Source organism: Dipodomys ordii, unplaced genomic scaffold (assembly GCF_000151885.1).
Source record: "Dipodomys ordii isolate 6190 unplaced genomic scaffold, Dord_2.0 Scaffold40, whole genome shotgun sequence".
NCBI classification, from domain to species: domain Eukaryota; kingdom Metazoa; phylum Chordata; class Mammalia; order Rodentia; family Heteromyidae; genus Dipodomys; species Dipodomys ordii.
In genome coordinates this window covers 4,208,605-4,230,084 of record NW_012267256.1, presented here as the reverse complement: position 1 = coordinate 4,230,084, position 21,480 = coordinate 4,208,605, and the positions used below count along the sequence as shown (strand labels likewise).

The following is a 21,480-nucleotide window of genomic DNA, read 5'->3' as shown; positions in this document are numbered from 1 at the left end:
ACTGCATGGAACTGAAATGGAATCCCAAAGACACAGGTACCAGGACAGATCTACTAAACACCACTTAGGCTGGAAGTATGCAGACACAGATAAACATACAATATTACTAGTTTTAATCTTTGATGTGTTTTGAACCAAAGAGATTTCTGGAAGAAAAGATGAATGTGTACCAAGTACATTGCATTTGTATCAATTGAGATGTTGTTCATGACCAATTAAGTGGTTTGAAAAACCCTTATTTGATTTTAAGAAGAGCAGCAATATACATTACAATATTTGGGTACACTTTATTTTTATATGGGTTAACATTCTGCTATATTTCATTTCATTCTTTTTTTTTTTTTTTTGAGAAACTGAAAACAAAGGGAAATCAAAGGTAACCGGAAGGTAATCTCAGGGGAATTTCCAACCAGTATGAGTCTCGCAGTGTCTCATTATGCAGCCCTTTCTTCCCATTATTATTATTTTTTTGCAAATAATAGTCATTTTGACCCAAATCCAGCATCAATAACTTTTTACCAATTCCTAACTTAAGACAACTAAAAATGTACAATCATGTGGCAGTATAAATTTTTAAGTTACAGTTTGTACACCATGACAATCAAGATAGTCTGAAGTACAAAAAGTAAATTGCCCTTTAGCTGAATTACCTTTTTAAAATATCAGGCCTGCTAGTCTACTGACAGAGAGAAAGATGAGGGGGAGGGAGAGGGAAGGAAGGGGGGAGAGGGAGGAAGAGGGAGGAAGAGGGAGGAGAGGGGGAGAGAGGGAGAGGGAGAGAGAGAGAGAGAGAGATTTTCAGGGTTTTTTCCAAACACCTTTTGTAGATATCACCTGCTAGTAAACAACATATACAGGTTCCTAAGGTTTTCTTTCTTTCTAGTCTACTCATGACATTCAACAGCGCTTTTTTTTTGTGGAAATGTTAAAAAAAAAAGAAAAAAAAAACGCCAATGACTTCTAAGGGGATTCACTGACTTTTAATGGATGTGCTATTTCCCTTTGTTTCAGAGATGAGGCACAGACTTCTGAATTTAAGCTCTGTAAGGCATAGTACAAACCTCCAATTACAAATAAGGAATTCTCTGTGTGTCCGAACTGCCAAGTCACACCAAAAAATGGGGGGGAAATCATCTGTAAACTGGTAGACTGCGGTGTGTTAGGTGAGTCATGAAATGGCTGCTGGCCTTGGTAAGCTGAAAAGGTTTCTGTGTTTGGTATTCTGTGTTTTGAAGAAGACATGCCCAAGTCACCAGAAAACAACCACAAGTCCCCATCACCTAGAGCATCAACAACAGAGCCCAGTGCCCACGCACAGGAAGCTGCAGTCCCCAAGAACAGAAAGCAGGAGGATCCCTTCCCACCCGGCCCCTGCAACCAAACACCAAACAAACAACAACAACAAAAACCCTTTTAGTCCAGCGGACTGGTGTGAATACAATTAGGTTTCTACTTATCACTGCAGCTAGGGTGATCAATTTTTTCCTTTCTCAAAAGAAGGGAGCCTGTCATGCACCCCAGGATGAGCAGTGAAGCCACAAACCTCAACTCTGCATAGCAAATTCCATCCTAATTTCATAAAGACAACTATAACAATCCTTCCTTGTTTTGCTCAGATTCTTCGAGCTTTGAGATCAGGTTTAATCGACTACATCTACTATAGCTCTATTAAACAGAATATCTTCATCCCCCTAGAACTGTAACACTATGATCTTGTGATGAGGTTTTCTTTATACACACGGTAGGCCATCAATGTCGTTGCTTACTTTTGTTTTCTTTCTTTTTATTTGTTTAAAATTTTGTTTTGTTTTGCTGCACCAAATTTCAGATCGCCCTTTCAGGCAAGCAGTGGTCTCTAGCTGTTAAAACATTTCCTTAGTGGATCACAATAGCTTCTAAAACTGCCTTTCTAATAAAGGCCGTCAGAGAGGTAATACTAAACTGTGCATTTGCCAAATAAGAATATGAATTGTATAAAAGCTCATATTCCAATCCTAGATCAAATGGCAAAAGTTCTACAAAGTTGGTTTCCATGTTTGTATAAAAGCTCTGACTGATTTTTATGTGTTTTGCTATGAAATTACCTTTGGGTCATGTAACCAGTATACCTCTACTCAGGAATGTGCAAATGATTTTATACAGCACGATGCTAGTACCGCTCTGTATGATAGTAAGTTTTTTTTCTTCTCCTTTTCTAAATGGAAAAAAAAATCCCTAGTCAGAAATAAACTGACAAATTTACATTCTCCTCTCTTAAAAAAGTAAATAAAATAACATTATTCAAAATGTGAATTAGCTATAAGACATACAATACAATTACATAGATACATATCAATACAGCACATTCAATCTGCCAAAAATTAATGATTACAAAGCCAGTATGGATGCTGCAGTATCAAGAGAGATGTATGTACAATGATTAGAGCATTCAGAATTGCACTATACCTACAGTCTGTTCATTAAATTACAGATGTTTTCTGAGCACGGAAAACAAAAGTAACCTGGGAGAGAAGAGTGAGAGCTCTTTCTTACTGGTCAGGAACTGTCTGATGAGCTGTAATTCTTTCCCTCCCCTGGGTTATTCTGCCAAAGTGTTTTTGGTGGAAGTTTAGATTAGTGCCAAATGATATTGAGACCAGTACTCTGGCCTAATTTTAACTCCTTGGCAGCTTTAAAACCATGATTACTTTCTTAAGTCACATTTCAACTTCAGCTGCTTGACAGAAGCTTTTCCATACAAGTTGTATTTTTTGCATTTGTTGAAAAGTTGCACATGTAGAATTCTAGTTCAGTTACATAAATATATATTTGATGAAACACTGAAAGGTTACTTTTGAGTTAGGTCCATAAATCTTCCTTAAGTTCAACTTAACCAGTCACTAGTTCAAGAAAATCTTGACGGTCAAAACTAGCAGTGACTTTTTATTTTTGCAAGTTAAAACTGTCAGGATAATACTATCAATCAATAGTTCTGGCAGACTTACTTCAACTTAAAGAACATAAAGAGTAAGTAAAACTTGCTTCAAGAAAGAGACCAAAAAAAAAAAAAAAAACCCAACCCAGATTTGATGATGAATCACGGGTATTTTTTCTACACTGCTGATTTGGACACTCAACATGGGATGTGGACACTGTACAATGTGACCTCAAGGGCAAATAAAAGAATGGACCATGAGAGTCAAATTTACAGTGAGTTCCCAATTGCTTGGCAACTGGTATTCCAGGTTCATTTTCAGCCAGTCACTGCCGGCTTCACAGTCCTCCTCTTATATTTTAAGACACTGGCTTTCATTGTTAAGCTCTTCTTAATGCATTCTATTTTTATAAAAAGCCAGCTTTGGCAACACATATTCAAAATAAAAAATCATTTTCAAATTGTGTCCTAAACACAAAGGAGAAAAAAGAGGGAAGGAAAAGTTGGAAAAAAATAAAAACAGGAGAAGAACCTATGAAAAGGTAGCAGCCACTGGGGGAATGTAGTGTCTGTTGGCATATTATTTGGTATTGTGATTTTAGAGAGGATAAAGAGGAAAAAAGCGAAAAAGGAGGAAGAACATGGCACATGAACTTCAAAAGAAAAGACTGTGTGTGTGTCTTTGCTCAGGCCCTCTGACTTCACCGAGTTTCTCTGAGCCATCAAACTATGGCTGAAATACAAAACCCCCAGTCCAAGGGCAACAAGATAAAATGCATATTTAAAAAGAAATACTAGATACGTATCCAGAGCAATACATTTAAAACCATAGAAGGAATACATATAATCCTTCAGCAAAAACTGTTAAATCAAGCTGATATAAGATGGCTTGAATTGAATGATGTTGTCCTGACTGTATCATTCAAGAAAAAAACTTGACCAAGAGAGGAACTAGGAATCAAGGCTGCTAATGTGTAATGGGAGGGAGGGCGGGGAGGAATCAGTAGGGAGGTATGGCTGAGGAAAAAGGGAAATCAGCTTTGTTTTGCTCAATAGAAAAGAAAGATACAGAGAGAAAGAGAAAGAACGCTTATCTTCGTGGAGTACAGGACTGAGAATTTAAAGTACATTGAGTCACAAGGTTTTGCCTAAAAAAAGAGAGGAATGTGCTGGGACCGTACTTCAGCATCCTCTGTTTTTTCCTCTGAATAGTTTAAATAAAATCATAATATTTACTACAAACTCTGTGGACTCACTCACAGAGTCCAGGACGGCAATAAATTAGTATTATGCAAATTGTTTTCCACAGAAATCCAGTCCCTCTTGTGTATCTTCAGCAGCCCACCAGGGAAGGGGAGGCAGGTTTCTGGGCGGCCCCATCAGACCAGATTGTACTCCTTCAGGTTCAACTGGAGGATGGTGTCTTTGACGGCAGCAAAGACAAAGCGGATGTTCTCGGTGTCTGTGGCGCACGTGAAGTGAGAGTAGATAATTTTGTCACTGTCTGGGTTCAGGTCCACGAACATCTTCAGGATGAATTCTCGAGCTGCCTGGGCATCTCTCTGGGGTCCTGTTAGCCAAGGGAGGAGAGGGATCGTTGGTTAGCTGACCCGTTAACACATCTGTTTGTTATTCATTCAATAAAGATCGCTTGTATTGATCAAACAGGTCTGATCTATTATAGTCATGTATGTTGCCTTATACAACTGTGTGGCATCTCTCCTCTTGGTGGCTTTACTTGCCCATCCATCCATCCATCCATCCATCCATCCATCCATCCATCCAAGTAACCAGTTATGCATGCACAAAATGTGGATAGATGCAAATGGATGACTCAAAAGCTAGATGAAGTTTATTTCCATTTCCTCCCTCTGATTCCTGGGTACACAGAGACCCCGGCAGTCTCTTCAGAAGGGGGTGGTAGTTTGCTTCTGCTGCTGTGGGTGGACTGGGTCAATTCTATACAGACACGGCTGCCTCGAGACCTCTCGCCGTCCCCTAAGACTCATCATAATGAACTGCTTTACATTCTCCAGGCTGAAATGTCACTCAGGACTGAGATTCCTGTTCCTGACGTCCAGGTCCCGGTCCAGCGGCCGCTGCAGTCTCATGCTGCGCTCTGCATTCAGTTCACTAGGTGTGATGGTTAAGAAAGCTGGCTTGCATTTTCTTATATTTATTGGGGTCTCTTATGTCCTAAGCACTTTCCTAGACACTTTACAAAAGAACTGTGCTATATTTATTTGAATAAATCACAAGTGTGTATAATAATTTTGCTTTGGATCCTTGGGATCGCTAATACCAAAAAAGAGCAAAATGAAAGATAAACTGGACTTCATCAAAAGTAAATACATCTGTGCATGGATTTAGCATCTTGAATATATAAAGGACTCACGACTTAACCAAAAAGCAACCCGCCTGATTAGAAACTGGATAAAAGACATGAATCTATTGTTTCATAAGAAAACACACAAAAATGATCACTAATCACTAAAAAGATGTCTAAGCAGGTGGGCACTAATGGCTCACGCCTGTGTTCCTGGCCGCTTAGGAAGCTGAGCTCTAACGATCACAGTTCAAAGCAAGCCCAGGTGAGAAAGTCCATGAGACTCGTTATCTCCAACTAACCACCCAAAAGCTGCACGTGGAGCTGGCCTGGGTCAAACAAGCTCAGGGACAGTGCCCAGGTCCTGCGTTCAAGCCCTAGGACGGGCACACATGTGGATGGCCACTCCCCGCCACTCCCCACCCAAAGACATGTCTAACTCCCTTTCTTTACTGAGATACCCCTTCCCATCCGTGCACTCCCGTACTGTTGGTGGCCTGTACAATGGTGTAGCTCCTATGGAAACCGTCCGATGGTTCCTCAAAAAGCTAAGCTAAAACTCCTGTAAGAGTCAAGCAATTCTACTCCTAGGTATATACAAAAAAGAACTGAGAGCAGGGCCTCTCACCAGTGGCTGTTAACAGCACTGGTCCTGAATGACAGCAATAGCGGGAAACATCAGTGATGAATGGTACGCCAAAAGGAGTATCCACGCAATGAAATGTTACCCTGTTATAAAAGGAATGGCATTCTGAGAGCTGTTATACAATGCACAGATCCTCGAAAACATTATAGAAAGTAAAAAGTTATCATACATGATCAAATACTGTATGATTCCATCTACAAGAGGTATCTAGAACAGGCAGGTTCAGAGACTGAACGTGGAGTGGAGACTGGGATGGACTGAGGGAGGGGCGGGGGGGGCGTGCTGTGACTTAGTTGGGGCGGCGAACACATTTTAGAAATACTGGTAATGGCTGCAGAGTAGTGTAAATATAATTAATGCCACAGAATTACACACTGCAAATGCTTGAGAGCACAAGTTTTGTGCTCTTTGTATGGTATTTTATTGTAATCAAGAAAATAATGTAATACACCCGAACCATTCATTTTATACTTTAAGTGGGTGAGTTAATATCACAGATGAATCATATCTCAAGCTGTTAGAAATGTATTTGATAGATTCTGAAAGTATAATTTAAAACTTACTGCACACGAGTAGCATCAATGACCCCCAGACCCAGCTCTACAGTGTTACACATTATGACATGCTGTTACAGGTGACCTCTACCACAGCACAGGAATACTTTGGACTGACTTCCTCTCCCCACTTCCTTCCCTCAGCACCGCCTTCCACAACTTGGCCTTTTCTGACCATGTTCTTGTTATATGCGAGCTGGAATAAAGGGACTTTTGAGAACAAAGGTGTCAGGACTGACCACCATGGCTAACGAAGTGTATCCTGAGCTCCAGACAGCCCGTGGGGGCAGTTCACGTCCAGGTGTCCCTCCCTGTGCTGCGAGCCAGCTCAAGCCCACACAGCCAGGGCCGAGGAAACGCAGATGAAAGCAGGCAGGTTGGTCTTCCTTCCTCGTTTGGCCAATGAGCACATGTACTGACTTAGACTATGTCAGAACTGAACCTTTAGATAGTGATTAAGAAGGCTGGCACTGTATTACATAAAAATGCTGCACCACTAGAAAACAATGTCCTCTACAATTACTGAAGTGCTCCTTTCACAATTATCCTGAAAATAGTTAAAACGAGACATGAGTGGAATGTTGAAGCGGGAGAAATGGTATTATTTTGAAAGGAAGGGACTGTAACTACCTTTTAATTCTAAAGGAAAACTAGAACTAGATTCAAGTTCACTGAAGTGCACTTGGAGTATATTATGGTTTTTATGCATAAATTATGTTATTTGAATAAACATAAACTACAAAGCAATCATTATAGACAGCACAGCAGGACGGGAATTCCCCAGGCTCTATGAACAAGTTCCCAATTCAAGCCCATGTGGAAGTGGTAATCTCCCTTCCTGAAAAGAAATGCAGAAATGGCATGCATTCTGATCAAAACCTTGTTAAGTGCAGAAATAAAAGAGTGTGAAATTTATAATACTATAAACACTCTTAGCACAGCAATGCCACTGCAAAGTGCGCCTGCGTTCTTTCCGGACTTCTCAGCTCCTAGTGCCAGGGCTTAAGACTCGTGAAATGGCAGCTGCCTCTGCTTGGAGAAAAACAAAGCCAATGTCTTTTCTTCGCCTCTGGCCAAGTTTTCTATGGCACAGTGCGTAAAAGGCTGGGTGTCTGTCTCACAGTTAAAAACGGCTTCACATTTCAACCATCTGCAGCGGGTGGATACTGGAAGGCTGGGCAATCTGGGGACTGGACTGGCCACAAGAGGTCTGTATGGAGACTGGAAAGACGCTGAAGACAGACAGCAACGGTTCCACAAACACCCATCACTGAAAAATCAGTCTCACTGCAGAACAGTGCCCACCACAGGGTGTGGCTGCCGGCTGGGGCCGAGGGGCCACGGGTCTTCAGCAACGTGGGTGGGCAGTGCTATCTGTCCTTGGCAGGCCTGCTGGAGGCAGGAGAGGACGCAGGCCCACGGGCTGGCACCGTGTGGCCATCTTCAGTCTGCTGGTTCTCAGTCATTTCTGAGAAAAATGACAGGTGTGCGCCGGGGGTGCGAGGCCAGGGAATCTAAGCGTGCGCCGGGGCCCCTCAGGCAGAGCTGCGGGGAAAGGCCACGGCGGCGGCTGCAGCTCAGTCCTCCACGCTTCCAGAGCACGGAGGGACAGGCTCAGGCTCTCATGACCTCCTTCCGGTGGTGAGTGGCAAATCGGAAGGAATCAGTATTTAAGGAATTCTTCTGTTCTTTCTAAGGTATTCTTCTGTTTTTCAGAAGAATAGCAAAGCATGAAAAATGGACTCCCCGAGAGAGGTTGTAAGTACACTGCAAACCAAAGAGGGTACTACCTCTTACGACCTAGGAACTGTCTCAGACACGCCAAATTCACCCTCCGCTTCAACTCCACCCTCTGTAGATTTTCGGTAGATGGGAATACCAGCTCATATTTAATTTCACTTCCAAGGCACAGAAAGCTGCTCCCACCTGCCACCTGTCTGTGTGTTCTTAGACAGCTAAAGCCAACCTGCACACAAAGTCAGTGAGCCCCCTCTCTGAACCAATAGCTAGACATGGTAGTATATACCTGTAATATCAGCTATGAGAGAGGAGCAGGCCTGAACAAAATAGCTCATCTGAAAACTAAACGCAAAGGGCTGGAGTGCGGCTCAAGTGGTGAAGCGTTTGCCCAGAAGCAAGCACGGGTCCCTAACTTCAAGGCCTTCTATCAACCAACCAACCGAACACTTTTCTTGCTGGCACTTAACAAAAACGATGTTATGTTATAATGACACAATGAGAGTTTACAGCAGGTGTAACAAGTACTTCGAGATTTGGCTGCTTGTGTTAGGTATGACTCCAATCCTTTTCATACGCTGGAGGATACTAAGTAGAGTTAAACTTGTCCAAAGAATACAGCCAATAAGTGGCAGAAGTAGAGTTTTGAAATATATCAAAGTGCATGTTCTTTATTGCTATCCCAACTTGAGTTGGCAAACTGTCTGTCTGTAAACGGCACAACTATCTACTGCTGCTGCTGTAGTATGAAAGCAGCCATAGGAATGGGTATGGTTGTGTCTCAATAAAACTTTATTTATAAAACCAGGTATCAGGCCACGCTTTGCCTCTCTTAAGCTAGACTCAAAACACACAGGGCCGTGGCTAAGTCTCATCTTCCCTGGGGAGGTTTGATGTGGATGCACTTTATTAGTCAGCTACTGAGCGCTTCTCAGAACTGGGTGTCCAGTTGTTCAGAATTTCCCAGCATAGCTGGGAAGGCAGCATCAGTTTCTAAGGGTGAATCAAATAAAACCAAGCCATGGAGGACTGAAGTGGATACTGCAGATTCCAAGTGCTTCCAAGAGCCGAGGGACAGTGACCACTGGAAGGATGGAGGGACTTCCTTGGACCATGAAGTCCAGAAAGTGCTTCCTGAAAATTCACTGTGCGCGAAGCATCATGCTTTTACATGGGTAACACAGGATATCAAACACACTCACGAACTTGGTCTAAAGGCCTAAAAAAACCAAGTGACTACGATGGCTACGTTTTGCATTAGAAAATAAGTTGTTTAGCTGGGTGTTGGTGGCTCACGCCTGTAATCCTAGCTACTCAGGAGGCTGAGATCTGAGGATCAAGGTTCAGAGCCAGCCTGGGCAGGAAAGTCCATGAGACTCTTATCTCCAATGAACCCGCAGAAAACTGGAAGTGGCGCTGTGGCTCAAGTGGTAGAGCGCTTGCCTTGAGCTGAAGGACAGCGCCCAGGCCCAGAGTTCAAGCCCCACGACGACCACCACCACCACTACCAAAACATGTTTTATGTCGTTGCAAGCAGGGCAAGCAGGAACCAGTACTCCCGTAACTGTACTGCAGGCCCTGCGGCCTGCTGGCCCTGCGGCCCACTTACCATCATATTCTGGGAAGTAGTCAACTAGGTGGGAATACATAATTTTCTCCTCTAGAAGATCTTTCTTGTTTAAGAACAGAATAACCGAGGAGTTCTGGAACCAGGGATATGTGATAATTGTTCTAAAGAGTGCTTTGCTTTCCTCCATTCGATTCTGGAAGAAAAAAAATCAGAAAAACAAAAAGTGAATCACATGATTGATGACTCGGTCTGTGAACTGTGCTTTTTTTCTGAGCCTGACTCTTCTGTATGCTTCCCAATTTTTATGGCTTTGAGTTGGGATTACCAGAATTTATATGAAAATAATTCATGACATACATTTGGCTCTTTTCATTATGCAAACTCTCAGACTGACAAGCAGAGGAGAATAATCATAAAAACATCTCCTGAATTAACTTTGAAGGCTGAAAGGAAAAAACAATGCAGTCTAGACAATCATGTTGTATCTGGCGCATAGTCATAAATTTTCCCCCAATTTCTGATTCATGATCAAGTACTTAATGCATAAACTAAACACTAAATACCAAGCCTCATTTTTCATTTTCCCTTTCATTTCCTAATATATATTAATTTGGGCTTTCATGATTAGCTGCGCTTTGAACATCCAAAACAAAGTCCTAATTCTTTGCCCAATCACTACTAGAATACACACCTGTGTGTGTGTGTGTGTGTGTGTGTGTGTGTCCATTAATAAACAAGCACATGGGAAAAGATAAGCATCTGTTTATCACTGTACACTAGTTCCATGCTTCACATAAGTTTCAGACATAACTGTGGAGAAATACATGGTAACTTCCTGGAAGACAGCTTAGTCTTTCTAACCTCCAGCATTAATATGGACGTGTTGCCAGCTGAGGCTGCATTTCAAGCCTACTCTGCAAACAGAAACCCTCAAGGGATTCTTGAGGAAATCAGCCAATTTGTGGTAAGTGAAGATGCTAATGGAGGATGCTCCTTAGTCAGATAATGCCAGTCTCACGGCTTCTTCAACTCCTTTCCCTGTCTCTCTGAACCAGCATCAACACTGGGTCACAAGTAAAGGCAGGAATCTCCTGAGAACTTAAGAGCTGTGAGTGTGCAAACATTGTTAGGATGACAATCTATCTGCACGCTTCTTTCTCAGGCCCAGCAACAGCCTGCCTGGCACAGCGCCTAACTCCACGGCTCAGGGGCGGCTCAGCAGGCTAAGCCCCAGTGTTGAGCGGCCTGCAGGGTTCAGGGCCCTATCAGAAGGGGCTTCCCCCTTTCCTGGTGTTCACTGTGGTGACGCATCTTACTGAGCCAGTCAACCCCAGGACCTTTGCTAGCAACTCAGAATGAAAAACTTTCCTTTCATGAAGAATTTGCAAGAGAATCAAGAGCCTCAGGAGCTTTGTGCAGCGCGCAGGACGACCTGGCGAATGTGGGGCTGAAGGTGGTGCTGGACTTCGGGTCACCAACCTACCATTTCTCCTGAGCGCTGGTGCAGTGAGAAAGCTAGGGTGGAGGACAGAAGGGATGGAGGAGCTGCAAGCGAAGGTCTGCCTGTCTCCACCCCTCAAACACAGAAGCCCCAGGGGCTCAGAGCCGTACGCGCACAACCACCCGGATCTGAGCACATTGGGATCACTTCTTTCAGTCCACGTGGCTACAGAAGTGTCAGACTTGCCCAGTCCCCACGGACAGGTGAGTCACCTGTGCCATGGGTGGGAAGCTGAATGTGAAGCGTTCACTCAGCCCCAGCCCCGGGACGCACCGCAGGACGGTGTGAGATGACGGCCGTCCTCAGGGTCGTCAGAGGGCACTGGGCGGGGTTCTCACGCCTCTCACTCCTCACATCCCAACTCAATTCTCAGAGACATCTTTAGACAAAACCAAAGGATTTATTCAAACCACTTTTCAAGCAGTGTAATCTCCAAGAAGTACTGCTTGGTAATGTGATCTTCTGCTAACCCATGCTTGGATAAAGCTCCAGGTTCCAGTCCGGTATTGACCCAGTAAACGTCTGCAACCCGAGCCTCTTCCCTAGAGAAGAGCATCCAGTACTGCCACCGGCACACCCGCGAGACTGCACCTTTCACTGCACAATGCCATCCTCCGTCCTAATCCCTCAAGGCCCAGGTGGACTTCACCCTCACGCGATGTGTGTGACACATGCTTACCCTGGCGACAAAAGCCCTACTGCAGAACTGAGTAAAACAGCCACGCCAGGACGCAACTCAGGCCCAGAGTGGACCCACGGCGCCATGAAGAGAAGAGGCTGGGCACAGGAAACAGGGCAGAGAAGGCTTACACAGAAAGGCAGGTCTGAGTTGAATCTTATGGGATGAAAGGGAGACGATGAGAAAGAAAACTGAAAACCATAATCCTGTGAAGGGGTCCCCACGCTTCTCATCTCGAACAGGTGCAGGAACGTGCTAATGACATACAGAAGCCGAGAAGCCGCGCCCGGCCTGTGAGGGATGCAGGGGTGGAAGCGCTGTGGATCCAATAAAACAACTGGATGAAATGATGAAGGGCTCCAGGGGCCAAGTCCCCTCTGATGAAGGAAAAGGCCAGATCCAGCTGACAGAGCTCAGGACTCCTCATGCTATAGTCTAGTCCAAATTTCTGCAATGAAAAGACTCTCGAGAGCTAAAGTAGTCTCATCTTTTAGAAAGACTCGGTCAAAGCCCATCAAAATCAGCACCAAGAAACAGGTCCATGCAAGAGAGGTTGTGGGGTCCCGGGGAGAGGGGGAGGCGAATGAGGCGCGGAAGGGAGGAGAATGCAGTCATACAACAGACTGGAGGGCAGGGACGGAGGGGGCTGGAGGGGTAATCGGGAAGCACGGCATTCACAGACTGCTTTGGTAAATGCATCTCCTTTGTACAACCACAAAATTAAAAAAGAAACTACAGTTGTTTAATATATACATTATATATTTAATATATATTAAACAACTACCTACCAACTAACTACCAACAGCCTACCAGAACTATGGTTTATATCTGTACATTTGCAGCTCTGCTGCAATGGAACTTGATTTTGCTCATGCTCATTTCCTTGTGTCTTCCTGTAAAGTTGGTGATTCTGTTTGTTAAAAGTCAGCAGTAAACACTGAAACGGATCTGAACATCAGATTCAAAACCTTTTGCAACTTTTCATTATTTTGCTTATAATAAGTGTATGCTCTTTTCACAAAGCTCACTCATTTTCTTAAACAAAGAATGAATCGAGTCTGAGATCCTTAATTCTTTTACCTGATATAGCCACCTGCCTGCCTCTCTTGGTATTTTTTTGTTCCTGTTACTATCTTGACACACCACCTCGAATCATATTCCCCCGTGAACCAAAATGAGGCCTTAAATGCAGAATCACCTCATCAGCGGCGGGCTGAACACAGGCAGAAGAATGGAGGAACCCAGAAAAACTTGAATGTAGCTCTCCTGGATGGAGAGGTGTAGTGCAGTATCTAAGATGCACAGGGTCTGAGTGCACCACAGCCTCACTCACCGATACCAGAAGCTGTCAGGTGGCTCAAGCTTTTTGTTACAAAGGGAGACCAGGGACATGTAGTGTACTACATGAGTGAGTAAAGGAATGAATCCATGAGTGTGTCTGTGATACGGATCACTCAGCACAAGAGGAAAACACTTCACGATGATTCATAATACTGTGAATCTCAGATCTTCAGTGCTATAGGATAGGCCATCTGCCAACCACATACATTGTAATGTCTACTAACTAGCTCAGGGCTCCTTTGCGTCTCTCTCTCTCTCTCTCTCGGTGCTGTGTTTGAACTCAGAGCCTAGGTGCTGGTTCAGACCTCCCCCGCGCCCCCCCCCCCCGTCCTCCCAAGGTTAGTATTCTAGCACTTGAGCCACAGCTCCGCTTTTTCTTTTGGTAGTTTATTGGAGATGAGTCTCATGAGCTTTCCTGCTTGGGACGGCTTCTGACTGTGGTCCTTACGTCTTAGCATCCTGACTAGCTATGATTACAGATGTGAGCCACGGGCACCTGGCCAAACCCCCATTTTTCTCAACACCATTTGTTTAGAAACTTGACCAGAAAAGGAGATCATTAGAATACAGGGCTTTTGTGTTTTGGGAATTTAAACACCATAATTCACTTCCAATAGCAACAACAACAAAAATCTTCTCAGAAACAACTCATTCAAAACCATCTTTTAAATTAGCTTATAAGAGATCATTATTAAGACTGGGATGAACTAACTTATTTGTTACTTTATGTAATGACCCATGACACTGGGAACCTTTTATCGAAATTTATTATCATTCTCAATTTAGCAAACATCAAATAATTAAAAAAAATTCAAATCCCTAACAAGGAACTAGAAACAAATTCTCTCGAGTATTTACTTCATTTACTTATGTTTACTCGACAACAACTTACGCCAAAGCTTTATGAAAATAATTTTCCAGCCCAGTTTTTTGCCTGCTTCTTTCCTCCCTTGACTTTTTAGGGAAAAGCTTGCTGTGTTGTCTTCTTATCTCCAGTAAGATCACACTGTTACATGTCGTATCTGATGTCCACACTAGATTTCAACACATACTCAATGCCAAACTCCTGTGGGGGGGGGGGGAGCAGGAAAAGGGGAGGCTAGGGAGAGGAGCTTAGAGGAATCTGCTCTTTGAAAGTGTGCAAGGAGAGGGTGCTCATGGATAGGGCAGCCTGGTGAAGGACTTGTGAGCCGGGACCTCCCTTTGAAATGGGACTCTCTGTGACTAGGGGCAGGTGGCTGAGCCTCAGTTTCCCTTCCAGGCTCTTTGAGGACAGAATGAGACAGTCTATGCATTGAGACAATGCCATATATAATCTGAGAAGAATAGTTTTCAAAGGCCCTAGACACTGGTGGCAAAATTGCTATGCAAGACCCTCTTGGTAAGTGATTTGCTAACCTCAATCACCGTCCAAGTGGTAAAGCCAGTGATATCTTTCCATCATCTGGAGCTGCATATAATTTCAGATCTTGACACACGTGAATGATAAGACACTAGAAAATCATCCAGGTCTCTGTCAATTTCACATAATGCTTCAAGGGAGTAGCTGCAACATCTCTAAAAATGCTTAAGACACAATCCTAGAGCAAACCAAGAAAACAGCAGACACGAGGTAAATGGAGTGGCCACCGTGAGAAATAACTAAAGACAGAGCCTTAGCCAGCCCACCGCTGCCACGCAGATCAAACAGGAACAGAAACGGTAAGGACACTGCGCTGAGACAGACACACATCCTCTCCTCAGACATTTTCTTAGGCTTTGCAAATTGTTGCATGCACAATGGAGATCAAATTCGGCATGCTCTTTAGGCTCAAAGCCAATTCCGGACGATTTTCATACTATAATTTCTGCATATGTGTCAACACAGTCTACCTGTCCAGGATGTTTAGAGAAGCAGAGAAACAGAATGGATTTGCCTACGGCCTCCAGATCTAAGGTTTCTAGATAGAAATGCATCTTAGCCTCCTAAAGAGCTAAACATGTCTGGCCACATATAGACACACATGTATATACATACACACAACACAGATGCACATACATTTATTTTTAAGGAAAAATAGCTTCTGCTTTCTTTGTTTCCATGGCTTACAGGATGAAACAAGAAAGAAAGTTAATGTTTTAATTCATGTGCTTGGTGTTTGCTGCCTGAGCAATTTATTTATTCAAATATTCTACACATGTAAAAATGCCTTTCCAGATGCTTTAAAACTATACATCTGGCATTTCAAACCAACAGGACTATTATGAAATAGTCCTCATTTGAAGTTGAAACCATACTTTTCATGCTCCTTTGGAGCTGCTTTAAAATATATCTCTTCAAATATTTTTAGCTTATGAGAGACGAGTAATGGTCTCTGGGTGGATCTGTATGGTCTTTGCTTCCCGCCCCTCCTGCCACATTTCTCCTGATGATTGGCCAAAAAAGCGAAGGGTAGGCAGGGAACAAACATGGGAATTGCAAGCCCCACAGCTATGGCACTGTATCTACTGCATGGTAGTTTATGGAACTCTGGGTAAACTCCTGGCCAAAATTCTGTGATGAGTGTTGCCTTCAGGTTTCAGTAATTTCCTTTATCTCTGAGGAGTCTGACACTGACAGGATACTGTACAGCCTGGATCCTTCAGATGACACATGCACTGTGCACTGTCTGCTGAACACATCTGTCTCTTTGAGTCAGAGGCGCGGTCTGAGTGGGAGACGGCCAGCTATGAGCAAGCGCTTGAGGCTCTGAGTTCAAGCAAAATCAGTCTCTTCAACTTGTCTCATTAGTAGTCCACCAACAAGTCCACCAAATATATTTGGACTACCTCAACAAAAACATTTCTCTGAAGACTATGCTTTGCTTAACAAGCTTTGAGAAAAAAATGAATTATTTTTTCTTATTTTTTATTAAATTTTGGCATTCTGTATAACGTCAACATAATAGAAATCAGTACAGAAGGTAAGAAGGGTTTTACAGAAGTTAAGACAGGCTAAGAGCTTGGAGCACTAACTGCACCCATGAACAACTTCTTGAGAACTGATGGTCATGTTAGGTTTCAGAGTTAAATATTCTGTCCCAGGGACAAGTTTCCCCCTCCCTTTTAGTCTTTATCAGGAGGGGAGGAAAAGCTTTTCAATGTTCAGAATTTTTAAAAAATCTGCAATGTCAGGCTGGGCGCTGGTGGCTCACACCTGTAATCCTAGCTACTCAGGAGGCTGAGATCTGAGGATCACGGTACAAAGCCAGTCTGGGCAGGAAAGACGGTGAGACTCCTATCTCCAATAAACCACCAGCAAACCAGAAGTGGCGCTGTAGCTCAAGTGGTAGAGCGCTCGCCTTGAGCTGAAGAGCTGAGGGTCAGTGTCCAGGCCCAGAGTTCAAGCCCCATGACCGACCAAAAAACAAAAATCTGCAATGTCGTTTTGTTGGTAAAGTTGCAGTCAGACAAACACTAAAAATAATATCAATATTCTATTAGATCTGCATATTAAAAGGCTTAAAAAAATCTCTTTCAGAAGCTAACAGCTACTGAAGAACAGAGGTCAATACAACATAGCTAAGTCCTTTGAAGTATAACTAATAGAACATCCAGACTGCACAGATCAATTCCTTCTAGCAGTAGAAGAGAACTGGTGGGAAGTGAAGGGCGTAGGTTCACTCAGGTATCAGAAGAAAACAAGAAATGTAGGAAGACTTAAGGGAAGATCCAGAGAGCACATGAGCAGACCCCAGAATGCGCATGGGAAATAATCAAGGACAAGGTCAGCCAAAGGCTGGGTAGGGCTCCGAGGTGGGGCACTTGCTCACCATGTCCCATACCCTGGATTCATTCCTCACAGATCAGAGAAAGTGATGCGCAACCTTCGGCACTATGAAGACCCAGTGAGGAGCCACACGTTTACAGCCATGGAAGAGTACAGTTGGAGGTCAAGTAACCCTTAAGGCGTACAGATAAATAGATTTGGTGTGAAAACTTAGCAGTTACAAGTCAGGTGCTAGAAAGTTAGGTTATTTCTATTACAGGGGTGAAACTAGCCTCCCCTGCCCGCCTTCTGCAGTTCAGATACTTAAACTCAGGTCCTTTGTGCCTGGAATTTTCACTCAGGGCTGGGGATTTGCCAGTCGAGCCTTGTCTCCACTTCTGGTTTTTGTTTTTGCTAGTTTATTTGGAGACAAGAGTTTCTTGAATTTGTCTGTCCATACTGGCTACAAATGGACATTCTAACATCTCAGCCTTTAAAGTAGCTAAGGTTAAAATCTTGAGCAACCAGTGCTTAGTACTGGTTCTGTTATTTAAATGGACCACATAAAGGAAAAGAAGCATCCCAGATGTCCAAACTACACATCGTGAAGCAGAAACACTTCAACCTGAAGATGAATCTGTGCAGCAAACTGTGAACCTTACTTTATGAGTCATGTCCATTTTAGGCTGGTGAGTTTTTCTGACTGATTAACAGCTATGCCATATTATATATTTCTATGTTTTCTTTAAGTCTGAACATGTCATTCAACTGTAAGTTGAGCTTCTAAACCTTCCAACTGTCCCTTCTACTCACACCAACATTTAACAACTTAAAAGGCAAGACAGCCAAGCAGAAGACAAGCTCATTGCTAGGAATGACTCAGGGTGTAGAGCTGACATGTACTGCATGGAAAACCAGAGCCTTTTACCCCTGCTTTGCTTCTAAATATTTTATTAAGGAAAAGAGATTAGTAAGAATAAAGTAGGACTGGTAAGTAGATTAATAAGATGGCACTCTGACACTGGACATGTTGGTACACACCTATCATCTCCAGATTTAAGAGGCTGACGCATGACTTTGAGGCTACCTTGGTCTGTACAGCAAGGTGGAGACCAACTTGGGCTGCCTAGTGAGATCCTATCTCTGAATGAACGAATGAATGAACAAAATTTTAAAAATAAAAAAGGAAGGACATCTTGATTGCTGTTTGACATTTGGCAGTCATATATCTAGTTTTGGTTATACCATTTTCAAAAACAGACCAGGAAGAGATCATCCACAAAAATCCTTAATTTTGACAGAAGCTAGGTTAAGAAGGGGACGATACTTGGAAGTCCGTTGGGAAAACAGTAAGTATTCCAAGAAGACCATGACAGCTGCAGGCACCCACCCACAGCAGCGACTAGATGACATGAATCAGGTGAAGCAGCTTTAGAGGACGCTCCCTCACCCGAGGAATGTGTCTGTATCTTGCAATTCCTGTGTAAGACCTCATGTTTTGCACATCTGCTCTAAGTGCTTCCTGCGGTACATCCATTAATGCAAACAACCTCATGCGATGGTAAGGTCAGGATTCCATTTCCCTGTCTCAGAGTCCCACCACAGTGGATCTACTTAACTAGGCTGGGTGGCATCAATGAGTGAGGAACTGAGATAAAATGCAGGAAGACACAGGAACAGAACCAGTTTTTTCAGCTATCGTTTTTAAATAAGAGATGCCAACATTTAGATAAGACTTTGAAATCTTCTTTAGTGCACTTCAAATGGTATCCTTTTCTAAAGACGGTCAGTCATTCCAGGTAGTGAGGATCTAAAAATTCACTCGGTGGAAGCATACTAAAGGCTAACGTTACCCTAACATTACTGGATCAAAGGGGCCACTACTGTTCTGGGAATTGGCAACAGCTCTCCCAAGGACTCCTGTCCAGCCTGGCCACCACAACCGCAGCTTTTAAGGACAAGAGCCTGATGCCTTGCAGTGATTGTAGGTCGCAGTTGCCTGCCACTAAGATGTCATGGACAGTGGGTCAGTTTGGAACAGCGATCAAATCTGTAATTCTAGGGAAACTCTTTGCTGAAACTCCCAGATCTTCCTTGTTGTAGAGAGAAAACTGCAAATTGCTCTGGCCAAAAATAATATGGAGATCAGACACACAGTATGCACCTGGCAAATGTACAGTAAGTGACAAACAGTAGATGTGAATGTGTTTAATAAGTAGATTTTGGCTCACTGTGCTAGGAGTCAAGCATATCACACGGATGGAGCTGCCCCCCCCCCCCGCCCATTATGAGAAATCAGATTCTTCCAACAGAAAGAAGTGAGGCCCATCATCTTGCTGAGGTGAATAAGCAGGACTTTTTCTGTTGGGCAAATGAAAAGAATGAAAACTGCTAAGGTGAAAACGGACACATACCTAGGTAAACATGCAAGTAATACTACTTTACAAGGGTTAAATACATACTCCCTATTGAGTTTAATAAGTAGAGACCTAGATAGAACTGCTTTTGTTTGGCGAGTATTTCCTTTTTGGTGTACTCCTTTAATACGCCCGCCCCAGTACAGTGAATACAGCACCACCAGCTCTAGGTCGGAACAATCTCATTGCACGATCAAAGGGGGTAGAGAAGCCATCTGCTTCCAACTCTATCCCAGGCCAGCGAGTAATGCCTGGCCTCTCCCCAAACTGCGGCCCATTCTCCTGACTTTCCCAGCTTTCTTTGTGGTCATGCCTTCCTAAGAGCTGCATGGGTTTTTGTCAGAAGTGATACCCAAAGGGCAGAAATAACCAAGGGAGGGTGGAATACCTTCCCTAATTGAAGACAGGCCTCAAGAGATCCTGGGTCACAACTACCTCCCTAGGTGCTGGCCTGTAACCTGTAAAGTGAACAAGCACATCCGATAATCTCCCCTTCAGTAACATACACGCTACCTTTGAAGACAGCCAAGTGTGTTTCAGAAAACCAGGCAAGGATGTGTGTGGTGTGTGTGTGCGTGCATGTGCTGCTTATTTTGCAGCTGGAGTCCTGTGTACTTCTGAATTGTGATTTCTCTCTGATCTTGGCCTGCCACTTCGACCAGCCTTAAGTGGAAACTGTAAGGGAAGGTGTGTGTGTGAGTGTGTGTGTGTGTGTGTGCGTGCTGGGGATGAGGGGCAGAGAGAAAGGCCATCCTCTAATGCTGCCCTCCTGCGGACATCAGGGTCACAATCTTCTGTAACAGCTTTTCCTTCCTCGTGATAAACAAGGAAGACCTTTCACTTCCTGTCATTTCAAGTTGGTAGCTGTTGCCAGAACAACTAGGAAATGAGGCAAGGAACAGCGAGACCTCCAAAAGAAACAAAAAACAGGCCAGTGACAGAAAGTCATTATATTCATTCTAACAAGAACTCAGGAACTGTGGCCCTGCCAAGGGAACTGTAAAAATAAATCTGCAACGAGGTACCTCGGTCTTGAAAAATGACGGTTGCAGGCTGTGTGATAGACTCATGTATCACAATGTGCTTGGAAATGCTTCTTGTAAAGCTGGGTGACAAAATGACTTCCTCTGAGTCTTAGCATGCACACACTGGAAAGGAAAACTTCATTTTTAAAAACCCGTTGTCCTTTGTAAGTTAAGTGCTCTGTTTGCAGCTGAACTGTCACACAGATAATAAAACAAACACCGTGTAGAGAAGTCTCTAGGCAAACTGCCAGTCATGTCCTGCAGCAAAAATGGCAGGAGTCAAAGAGTATGATTAAAACTGTAAAGCCTGCAAATCTGAAAAGATTAGACAAGTTCCGGTGTTTCACTTAGGGCCTTGGTAGGAAAAGTCTCTGTAACAAGGAAAAAGTGTATCATCTCATTTCTGTGTAGCAATCCCTTGCCCTGGGCACGGTGACTTGATACACAAGAAATGTTTGCTAGATAAATGTAATTGCAAGCTGAGAGTTTTATAGGATTGATCTGAACAGGCAAAAGCTTTCCACTCCCACTCAAGCATTATGGAGTGAAGCTAGCAGGGAATATGGGGTCATCTAGATCCGGTCTGCTGTGTTTATAATAGATGCAACTGCAGCGTGCAGAGCTTACTTAGTGTAGACCATGCTCCTGTCCCCACAAAGTGCTGGGAAGAGCTCATCTTTCTCTATCTTGGCTCCAAGGATCACGTCTTCCTTGCTCTGTGAGACCATCTACGTCTGTTGTTAAACTTCCCAACTCCCAAGTATCTGTGCACACTCGCTGCGTTTCTAGAGTTGTTATTCTACCTCTGAATTTTGTCTTTAAAATAAAAGTGGTTTTATAATTTGGACTATTTCTAAATTAGCATTCTTTTAGACGAGGATTTGGTTGCCTTGGACAATTTAAAAACTGCAGTTAAAAATTTAAGAAAAATGGGGGCTGGGAAGGTAGCTCAGTGGTAGAGTGCTTGCCTTGCATGCCTGAGGCCTTGGGTTCCATTCCTCAGCACCACATAAGCAAAAAGAAAAAAGCCGGAAGTGGTGCTG

General features: G+C 43.5%; 1 protein-coding gene across 1 annotated transcript in view; it reads right to left on the bottom strand.

Annotated features, from left to right (window-relative positions):
• Nucleotides 1-917: 917 nt before the first annotated feature.
• Gnaq (guanine nucleotide binding protein (G protein), q polypeptide) overlaps nucleotides 918-21,480 on the bottom strand; it is a 152,055-nt gene continuing 131,492 nt past the window's right edge. Inside the window, exons 5-6 of the mRNA XM_013018459.1 lie at nucleotides 9,787-9,940; nucleotides 918-4,484 (exon numbers count right to left, since the gene is read on the bottom strand). Coding sequence (XP_012873913.1) covers nucleotides 4,294-4,484; nucleotides 9,787-9,940 — 345 coding nt within the window. The 3' untranslated portion in view covers nucleotides 918-4,293. The remainder of the gene's footprint in view (nucleotides 4,485-9,786; nucleotides 9,941-21,480) is intronic.